General features: G+C 37.1%; 1 protein-coding gene across 3 annotated transcripts in view; it reads left to right on the top strand.

Annotated features, from left to right (window-relative positions):
- The first annotated feature begins 410 nt into the window (after window positions 1–410).
- Window positions 411–11,190, top strand: part of LOC131542519 (membrane-associated guanylate kinase, WW and PDZ domain-containing protein 3) — a 108,933-nt gene continuing 98,153 nt past the window's right edge. For all 3 annotated transcript variants that reach the window (XM_058779291.1, XM_058779290.1, XM_058779292.1), the window contains exon 1: window positions 411–1,524. In XM_058779291.1, the coding sequence (XP_058635274.1) occupies window positions 1,218–1,524 (307 nt within the window). In that variant the 5' untranslated portion in view covers window positions 411–1,217. The remainder of the gene's footprint in view (window positions 1,525–11,190) is intronic.

The raw sequence follows: 11,190 nt of genomic DNA, 5'->3' as shown, positions 1-11,190 counted from the left end.
AACAGAAAACCCCATCATTTGGGTCAAATCACTGTATAGCCTAACACACAGCATTGTTTTTATAAAACTGATGCAATGGAAATATGACAAAAGCCAATATAATTCAATACATAGTTGCATTTGTTATTACTAGTAATAATAATTACAAGTTACATAGTCCATTAGCCTAACTGTTGCTTAGGGCTGCCAAGCAGTGTGGAAACGTGGCATGTTAAATATACAATTCAACGGTTACAGGTGTGCGTTTATTGGGTTATTTTACAGCGAATTAGAACGCCACTCATCCAATCAGAATTTAGAGTCAAAACTGTCGGTTTTATAATTGGTTCCTTTGTATCTTCATTTACTAAATCAGTTAAGCTCAGTTTATTTAAACCAACACCTGAGAGCCATCCAGTCACAGGCCGCTTTTCGCTGTGAGCGCGCGCGTTACACACACACACACACACACACACACGCTCGCTCGCTCGCTCGCTCGCTTCATTTGACAAATACAAGCTGAGCGCAACAGTAGCCTCCCTCCGTGACTGAAGATCTGAGAGAGCAGCCGCCGCGTATGACAGCAACGCAGCGTTCATCTGAGGCGATACACACATGTTCGACCGCTTTATTACTCTGTCAAGGGCTCATAATGTGTGTAAAGCTGACGCTTCAGCCACAAGCCAGGAATGAAGACAGGTCAGACGCATCTACTCACTGACTGGGCATCGCGTTTCGAAGCCGAACCTGAGCTTCGGTCGTTTGGACAACAACCGAATATATCCGAGGCGGCCGCTGCCGTAGCTCTTTATACCTGTGGGACACTGTTTTGCTGCTAATTCCGTTTATAGACACACATTTTTATTACGCTGTACTGACAGACGCGTTTCTCAGTGTGTCAGTCTGGTGCGCTTGATGCTTTGCATGCAAACCCTGAGTGAACTTACCAGGTAAACACAGTTTTACCTCGTTCTTGTATCGAATGTTGTTTACTTTTGCATTATGTACCTCCTGGCGCATTTGGAACAGGCGTTTTTACGAACGAAAGCTAATGTAATCTAAATGTTGTCATGAAGTAATAATGGTAGATGATGCTTATGGAGATATCAACACGGGCTGGATGGCGTTCCACATCCGCGCGCTGTCGTCCCCAAACCGGGTAAAGTGAACGGCACACCGGGAAGAAAGGCTTCATAACCTGCTCAAGTCAAACTGCACTGAAACTTAAAGGCTAAACGATGTCTAAAACGCTGAAGAGGAAGAAACACTGGTCCACTAAAGTGCAGGAGTGCGCCGTGTCGTGGGGAAGCGTTGGGGAGTTCGGTGATGTTGTGGAGATCCTAGGAGGCGCCGAGCACGGGGAGTTCCCGTTCCTCGGTCAGATGAACTTGGACGTGCTGGTCTGTCACGTCGGGAGACTACCGTACTACGGGGATGTGTTATTGGAAGTGAACGGGACACCTGTCAGCGGGCTGACGAACCGAGACACACACGCGGTGATCCGCCACTTTCGGGAGCCGATTCGAATTAAGACCGTCAAACCAGGTAAACTGAGAGAACTTTGTTTTTGTTGGCGCTGAAAGTGAGTGTTGCCAAACAGGAGGCTACTGTTGCCAGGGGAGTTGTCTGTTTGGCTCACAGCGCACCTGTATCTTCGAGACTTACATTTTAAAGGGACAGTTCACCCCTAAATAAATGGTCTTCATATGTAGCTTAGACACATCATTATTTACAGTCATATATATGCTTTGTATTCCTTTCGTGAAACACGAAAGTTTATTGTTTGGGTTGTTTATTGTTTTATTTTTGTGTATGCAGAATGTTCACCTTGCTCCTTTCCATACAACGAAAGTGGATGGGGACTGGGGCTAATATAGTGCTGCAGCCATGACATCCAAACCCAGGAGACTAATTCGCCATGGGTTCCCTCAAGGGTTTCCTGTGGGTTTTTCTAATGAGGTTTTCAACTCAAATTCTTTTCAGTATGTGTGTGTAATTTACATTGTAGTGCAAAAAGTCCAGTCGTCAGTTCATATTTACCACAGACCTTGTTTCATAAATTGAAAAAGCCCATTATAAAAGATTAATAGGAAAATCTTGAGGGCACCCATGGCAAATTAGTCTTCTAATTACAATAAGGTTCCATTTGTGGAAATTAGTTAACTACATTAGTTACCATACAACTAACAGTGGAAAAATACTTATAAACTATTTATTAACCTTAACTGCAATATTTACTAATATAATATTAAAATCAAAAGTTAATATGATTTAATAGACCAATGCTAACATGAACATACAATGAATGAACCAGCATTAATTTTTAAACATTAAGTAACAAATTGAATTAATTAATAATAATTAACAAATGCATCATATATTGGTTAATACATTAGTGGGACCCTCTTACAAATAAAGGTTCCAAAAGGGGTTTTCATAGTGATGCCGTAGAAGAGCAATTTGGGGTTCCTCAAAGACCATTTCATTGAACAGTTCTTAAAATATATATATATTTTTTTCTTAGTGTGAAGAACATCTAAAAAGACCCCTTTTCCACTATATATAATTAAAAAATCTGTTGTGCAGTGGAAAAGTTTCATGGATCTTAAAGGTTTTTCATGGAACCAGATGCCAATAAATTCTGTCTTCATTTACTCATGTAATTCAGTTAATTGAAAGCTGTATGACTTTCATCTACATTGCAAACTGAATAAAGGTAATTGCCTAGATGTTATTTATTTATTTTTTGTCCATACAATGAAAGTCAAAAGGCTTCAGTATTGCTTGGATTGCGTGTTCTTTGAAATCTCTTTGTTTTGCATTCCACAGAAGAAAGTAAGTCATACAGGTTTAGAATGACATGATGGTGAGTTAATGATGACATCATTTCCCCATTTGGGTGAACTAACATAGAAAAAACCCTTGAATAATGAATCTGAATATTGAAGAATTCTTCAGTTTCATTTTTGGAGCTCAACAGCCCCAGCGTGAACAGTGCGAACATTCAGTGAAACATCTCTTTTTGTGCTGCACAGAAGAAAACATACTCCTGATTTGGCACCTCAAGGTTGAACTATCCCTTTAAGCCTGACTGTGTAATTTCTACTTCATAAAACACGGAGAACATGGACAAGTACTTTGCCGAACAGCATTCAGAAGATTCTTTGTTCTCTCCCTCATAGTGGTTGCACCACATGCCCTGACTCTGACTTGTGCTGTGCTTAAAGTGCCTTTATGTCAGAGACACAGTGTTTGCCTTAGGGTTGGTGGGTAGTAAACACTCCACACACATCTTATAAAAGCATGCGCGTCATTTCTAAGGACACTCACTGTTGGAGTGTGTATTGATCAAGTGGATCACCTTTACTTTGGACAGGCCTGTGTACCTTACTGGTGTATGAGGGCATGATGAAAATGGGGAGGAGGACGTTGTTACCATGGACACCGAATATCTTAGCATTATTGATGGGTCGAATGAGTGTATTCTTAGCAGGAGGAGGGGAAGGCACAATATGTCAGAGTTGTTATGGAGATAGGAGGATGTTATTAGCATGTAGATGTGAGAGTCGTTGCCATGGAGAGAAGGAGAGGGTACAGAAGGATAACATTAACTGGATGGTTGTTTGTTGAATAAATGAGCAGTATCTGAGATTGTCTGAGCATGCACATCAGCGGCAGCTGAGGCCCTGGCCTTTAGGACGCATACAAGTGTGTATGATCTTTTGTGGTTACGGTGAGTGTAAATGAGGGTTTTATTGAGAGTGAGACTAATTTGTGGATATTTTTGACCAATTAATTAGCTCATAATAGTTGTTAGACTGATTCAAATTGCTAACTCATGAGTTCAAGAATTATTTGTGAGTTTCGGAGTAGATTCATATTTCTAAGCAGTTCATTAGATCATAAGTGTCATTTGTTCGTGAATCAGAGTTGTGAGATTGATTCAGACTGATAACTTATGCGTTTGAAACTGAATTGTGAGTATTTTGACCAATTTATTGACCCATTAGTGTAATTTGTATGTTAATCAAACTATTCTGGTCAATAAGCACGTTGTTAAACTGATTCTCATCAGTAACGTGTGAGTTTGAAATGTATTTGACCAATTCATTAGCTCCTAAGAGTTATTAAGATGAGTTAATGAGGGTTGGAAGGTTTATGCCAATAACTCATACATTTGAGATGGATTGTGAGTATTTTTGACCAATTCATTAGCGCAATAGAGTTTGATTTCAAACTGATAAGTTCAATAATTATTTGGGAGTTTTAGGACTGATTCATATTTTTTAGCCAGTTCATTAGATAATAAGAATCATTTGTGAGTTTTTTTTTTTTTTTTTTTTCATTAGCTTGTAAGTGTTATTTGTGTCACACTGTTAAGATCTGAAATTTAAGCCATGAGATGGATTCGAAAGTATTTCCGACCAATTCATTATAAGTCATAAGAGTCATTTGTTACCGAATCACATAATTTCAATATGTGAGTGAATTGTTAGACAAATTAAAGTAATGATTCACAAGTTTGGAGTAGTCATTTGTTCAAAAAAGCGAACTATTATAGTTAGTGGATGAGTTTTTATGTTGATTTCAAACCAATTACAAAGAGTAATTTGTGTTTCATTCAGTTTGTCAGCTCATAGGAGTAATATGTTTGTAAATAAGACCGTTGGTGAACAATACATTGTAAATATTATGATTTTTTTTTTTTTTTTTTTAGATCAGTGGTTCTCATCTCCCCACCCTGTTTAATTGGGTTTGTGTGTGTCCAAATCTGCTTTTGAGATAATGCTGGTGTTTAGTTATGATTTTGTCTGGCTCTTTTTTTCAGCTGCATAAAGAGAATCAGGTTTGAAATGAGGGACTTGTTCCACGAGGGACTATGTTCACCAAAAAAAGTACTGTTCTGTATCCTCTGTTGTGGTTTTTGAGCACAGTAGTATGTAGGCTGCTTTGTATAGGTGCATGTGTGTCTCCCAAAAAGTTGGATTTTTTGGAATCTTCCTGAGATTTTTGGAAAGTTTCCGGAAATTTTCCACCCCTTTGCAACCCTACCCATGTCCAGGCTTCATATGGAATTCAAAGCGTGTGAATAATAGATGGAATGAGTGAAATGCCTATACACATTGAGGATCAGCTAATCACAGGAAATGATGCCGCAGTCTTTACCACAGGCACAAACACAGCAGAGCCATGTCCACCAGCTGCTTCATCTCCACCTCGTCTACCTTTCCTTTCCTGTAGTCTAGTGAGGGTGTCTGTTTTTTGTGTCATTGGAGAATTGCTATATTTATTTGTGGTCGTAGTGGGATTTTCTCAGTCCACATCTGAACAAAGTTGCGGTGCTCTTTTTGCAGAAGGTCGAGTAAATCAGTTGTGTGCAGTTACTTTAATCAAAAAGTGATGTTAAAATGCATCTATGACTTCATTGCTCAAGCTTTCCCTAATGGTTAAAGCAAGATAGGCTTCATTGACTGCATATATTGATTACCACATACATTTTTTGAGAGAAAATTGCTTTTACGGTAAAGCACTTAATGGAAGTCTATACATTCTGAAGGGGTTAAATGACAAGCCTTTATATTTTGCAATACCGCAGTAAAAGTGTTATTTGCACTGCAATGTTGTCAAAATGATCTTTTTAGCACTATACAGATTAACTTCTGATTATATGGTACTGACACAATTCCTCTGAGTGGATTTTTCTTTATACAAACAGTCTATTTCTGGTGTTACTGCAAGTATCATAAAGCTATTTGGGATTACCAGCTTCACATATTTACGTCATTAGTTGAAATGTTGGATGTGATATTGCTCAGAAACTGTAGATACTCTCCATAATATTTGATTAGAATTAACATTAACCTTACATGCAGTGATTAACCTTAGACTTAGTCTGCTTTACGTCACTTCAGAGGAAAATGATTTGCTTGAACAACTGAAAACGGTTGTTAATTCAATTCAAAACACAAAACACATTTCAACTGTGTTCGAATCATGCTGTATGGATTGTATTAATGAGTTAAGTTCACCTGAATGCCACCATAAATTTGTTATTATCAGTGGGAAACTTGGCGGAAATAATTTTAGTTGGAAATAAAAAAAGTTGTGATGTATTTTGTATGTATTTTGTTTACTGTAAAGTAGCAATAAAGCTTGCCAGAAAATGCAACTTATTCAGCAGATTTATGAGAAGACGGATATGTTTGACTAAAATACATTTCCAGTCATTCTTTGTGGGAGCACGAGGATGATAAATGCACAGATAAAGCATCGATTGCAGATCTAATGCGCATCTTTTGCTCTTCATTATGTTTCATTAGGGATAAGATCCTTTCTGTCTTTGTCGGGAAATGAAAGAGAGAGAGAAATGTGTAATTGTCCAGCGAGTCCATTTTATTCGGACCGAAATCACTTAAATAAACACATCAAATCACATTTTCCGAAATAGGAACTTCCCAGGAGGACTTGAACGCAGCGTGTCGTCGGCAACGCTCAAACCTCTCGCCTCTACTGTAGGTTTGCTGCGTGCCATTGTTGTTGTTTTTCAGAGCCAGTGTCAATGTGGGAATTCACAGCAATTCTGATACATAGTGCTCCTGAATTGTGTTATAGTTTCATCTCTCTAGGAGTGAAGTATGGCAATTGCAGCAACAGTTTTAGCTCTTTGAAATGGAAATCAGCCAGAGGCTCCAATTCCACCGTTCATATAATGAGAAACTGCATTGCTTTGTCCAAACAGCGAACCTTTGATTAGAACATATGAAAGGTTAATTCAACCTTTCATCTGGGCCAAATTAAGTCATTCCTTGCATGGAATATCACCTCCTGAGGGCCTTAAAGGCATATAAAGACATGTTCAAATTATGGAGGCCTTGCAGCTCTGTGACTCCGAATTAGAGCAATAACAGCGCTTGACTGTTTTAAATGGATCGCACGCCTGGGCATAGTGTCATTCTGACTTTAATGAGCTTATTGAAGCTTTAGTTAAAGGTTTTATTAAATATTCCCCAGGATGCTAATTTATTTTGATAAACGATCCAGTTGCATATCAAAACTCTGAATCAGCACTTACTTTAAAGGCGTTAACCATCGCACATCATATTGCGCTGTCTGCAGCCTGCTATATTTCATGTTAATGAACAATGTATAGGCAGCATTCCAGCTTATTTAATTAGTGAAGGACAAGCGTATGTTGCATCGGGGTATTGTGCCTAATCTAAACATCTCAGCATGGTGATAAACCACTGTGGAATAGAGAGAGACGCTAACTTTGTCCTCCTGTACAGAATGTCTCTGCAACCTCTAATTATCATTGCAGCCTCAGTATGTGATGGAAGGGAAGGACCTTGTGGTATTGTGTTCAGGCTATGGGAAAAAATCTGCACATGTCACGAATGCACTAATTAGCTTAATTTAACCACCGGCAGCCTTCTGCAATCAACAGTATTGGTGTAACTAGGAGCATTGAGAGTTTGTCAACATGGAGTATGTGCGCCTGCGGCAAAGCAAAAACCTGACAATTAGGACTCAAGAATTCAGTGTCTGAAGCCCACATATCCACTCATCTTTATTAGCACTTCTCTCTTCCTTTTCCACCGCTTCTCTTTCTGTTCACCCTCTCCACTCGTAACTTCCTGTTTCTGTCCTTTGAAGATGCTAATCCCATCTTGCTGGCAGGTGCACGTCGACCAAATGAACTGTCAAGTACAGTAGCTTGTCAAAGGCCTGATTGAAAACCCAATGTATTCATCGCTGATGAAGTCGTCCTTGCACGGAAATTCACCCGAGCTGCAGTCAGATACCAGAGCACCATGGGAGTTGTTCTCCCGTCTATGAAATATTCCTAATAATACAAGCTGAAAATGATTTTACTTATCTATAATGAAAGTTGCCAAAAGTTCCTGGTTATTGGTGCCTGCTGATTGCTCATACTTGGTGAGCTGCAGACCTCCCAAAAAAAATAATGAAAATAATAATAATAGATATAACTTAAATAAATTATATAATAATAATAATAATATTGATATGACAAATATATAAATAAAATAATAAAAATAAGCTAAAGAAAAGTAACTGAAAACAGCTGCAACAGAGCGAAAGATTGCAAAATTAAGATGATATTTATTAACGATAATACAATTAAATAATAATAATAATAATAGTAATAAATGCTATTATTTTCTTTTACTCTGTTGCAGGCATTTTCAGTTACTTTTCTACAGCTTATTATTTTTATTTTTTTAATTATTAAGTTTTTTATTCAGTTTTTTAAAATTGTATTATATCTATTATTATTAATATTAGTATTTAATTTATATTAATATTAGTTATACTGATTATTTTTAATATTATTGTTGATGATGATATGGCAAACATTAACATATTATTGTAAATAATACTCTATAAATGAGTTTCATGCGCATTTCAGCAATTGGGCTTAAGTTTTGGTGTGAACTGTAATATTACTGCAGTATTTGTATTCTGACGTAATTACGTTTTTTTTAATCAATGCATACTATGTACAATGTCTCAGAAATTCATACAAAATGTCCAACTCTATCTCTGTTTTGTACTGCAACCTTTTAGGGTATTAGACTCTGGTGCATGTGACCAGATCTGCACGACTGCATACTAAACTCTTGCTCATAAAACCACATCACCAGCTGTGTTTATGGCGCAAAGGATTATACTGTATCACCTCCAAATGGCACATGTGGTGGCCTTTTGTCCTGTCGTTAATTACCAGCATTAGCATGGATAAAACTGATGGATTGTGCCCGTATACAGGAGATGAATCAGGGTCGGTTGCCATACGTGCTGACGGCGTCACTGGATTTCATATTTGGCAATGTTAAAACAGCAGATTTGTGGGAGGGGCTTATGTTTCATGGAAAGGAGTGAATTATGGTGGGTGTGGTTTTAGATATGTGGGGGTATTATTTATAGAGATGGGTGTTACGGGGGTGTGGCGGTATAACACACGGCAGATATGCTGTAGAACAAGATCAATGAATGAGGGAGGAGATGTTGAGTGTATTAAGGATCGTTTTCCATAAACCACTAGGCTCTTTTTCACATTTCTGTGTTTGGAGCCTTGAAGTAAATAATAACGGGGGAAAGCTGGTGTGTAGAGGTGTAATGAGAGACTTTGGCAAATGTTATTGCACCAACAGCAAGTTTTCAAATATGACTTTCCGGTAGAGAGCAAATTAAGAAAGAGATAAATTACGGAAGCTGGAAGGGAATGTGCCAAATTTTCTGTCTATGCAGTAGTATTTGTATGGTAATGAGGTGTAGGTTTATTTTAGTCTAGAATAAAAAAAAAAAAAAAAAAAAAAGGGAGCATTATTTTACCTACTGAACCGTTTTATATCTGTCGATTCAATGTCACGTTTCCTTGTATGGAACATAAAGGAAGAAAATCTCAGTGGCATTTTTACCCATATATTGAACATCGTCACTAATCATTGTATCATTCAGCTAATTCAGCATCTTTTTTTTGTGCTCAACAATGACATTTTAGTTTTATTTTATAAACTATTATAGTTTTTATTAATATTTTGAAGTAGCTTTTACATTTTATATTTTGTTTTCATTTTTAAGATTTAGTAATGTGCTTTAGTTTTGTCATTTTTATTAGATTTGTTTAAAATGTCCATTTATCTTAAATTTATTTTCATATTTAGTTTAGTACTTCATCTTATATTAAAACCTAGCTGCTTAGGTGAAAATTTATATTTTTTTAACATTTACATTTTCATCTCATATTTGGATTTAGTTTTAGCTTTATTTCAATTAGCAAAAACGATTTTAATAGTTTTAGTTTTAGTTAACAATAACACTTGCACTAAATGCAAAAAGTGCACTTCTAACATTCTCTCTCTCTCTGCTCACATCTGAAACAAACCACATAATCATGAGAAAGAAAGTCTTGCAAAAAGCATGCTTGGAAAATGCATCTAAGAAATGTGACACGCACCCTTGAGAAGGCAAATGGAGTGACTGAGAGGTAAAAGGAAGCACTAATGAGGGAAGTGAGGCATGATTGACTAATCGATAGGGCAAGAGTGGACTTCTTAGTTTATTTCTTTTGCTCTAATCCCTAAAGGAAAGCGTAGGTATGGTATCTGACATGCATTTCATATAGAACGCATTTATATGGTATTTCTGTTGTTCAACCATAAACATGCTGCCTGTTAATGTGTTCATTTTAGAGAAACATATCATACATTAATATAATGCAAACATCCACTAGTATACTGTGGCAAGCTTAAACATATTTATTATTTTGATTCTTTTTTTTTTTTTTTCAAAGAGGAACTTAAAGTACATTTTGAATTGGAAAAGAAACTATACAGAGATATAAAATTTGATATGATCATATACACAAAAATGATTTAATTCTTGTAATCTATTGATAGCCCTTGGACAAATATAAAAGACAGAATCATCTCCAAAAATACCAGAATCCGATTAAGATCAAACCCTAGAATCGGAGGTTGCTTGTTGTGGTTAACACAGAAACAGGCACAATGCCAGGTCGGTCCTGCTGGCGTAACATTTCCTTCCCACAGAGCCCTGCTGCATGCACACTACAAGAGCTGAACAACAGTTGGCTGTCTGAACAGTTGGTCATGCTGGCAAGGGCAAGTCTGCGATGACGTTTGTGTATGTAAATAATCATGACATAATGGAGCTGAGGATGATACAGTCTCTGTGTACTCGCAGTGTATTGTAGAACGCATGTATGCATACTCCGATACCATCGAGTCGGTGTCAAACCACACATGCTGAAACCACAGCAACAGAATGAGTGTGTTTATGAATGAGACTTGATGTTGTGTGTGAAGTGTGGCACCAACTGAAATTGCAAAATTAATGATTATTTCTCTCTCTAGCTTGCATTGCTCAGGAAAAAATAGGTGGTCTGGCTTGAAACCTGACAAACAAATTGAGCAAAGTGCCAACAGACACACTTTTTCTGTTTGCTGTTGTTTGTGATATTATTACCCTTCATCATTATTGCGTTAGATGTTGAATGTCATAACAAATAACAAGTATATATATTTTGTAATGTTTCAGAAATGTTATGACATTTTGAGGCTATTTCAAGAAAACCTACCAGGTTGCTATAAATATGTATTTGCTGCTAAAATGTAACTTTAAATTGGCAGTTTAGTTTGTTCCTAAAGGAATGGTTCACCTAAATTT

The sequence above is a fragment of the Onychostoma macrolepis genome, chromosome 06, assembly GCF_012432095.1.
Source record: "Onychostoma macrolepis isolate SWU-2019 chromosome 06, ASM1243209v1, whole genome shotgun sequence".
In the NCBI taxonomy this organism is placed as follows: domain Eukaryota; kingdom Metazoa; phylum Chordata; class Actinopteri; order Cypriniformes; family Cyprinidae; genus Onychostoma; species Onychostoma macrolepis.
Note: the sequence above shows the minus strand (reverse complement) of the source record. Positions and strands in the feature narration are given on the sequence as shown.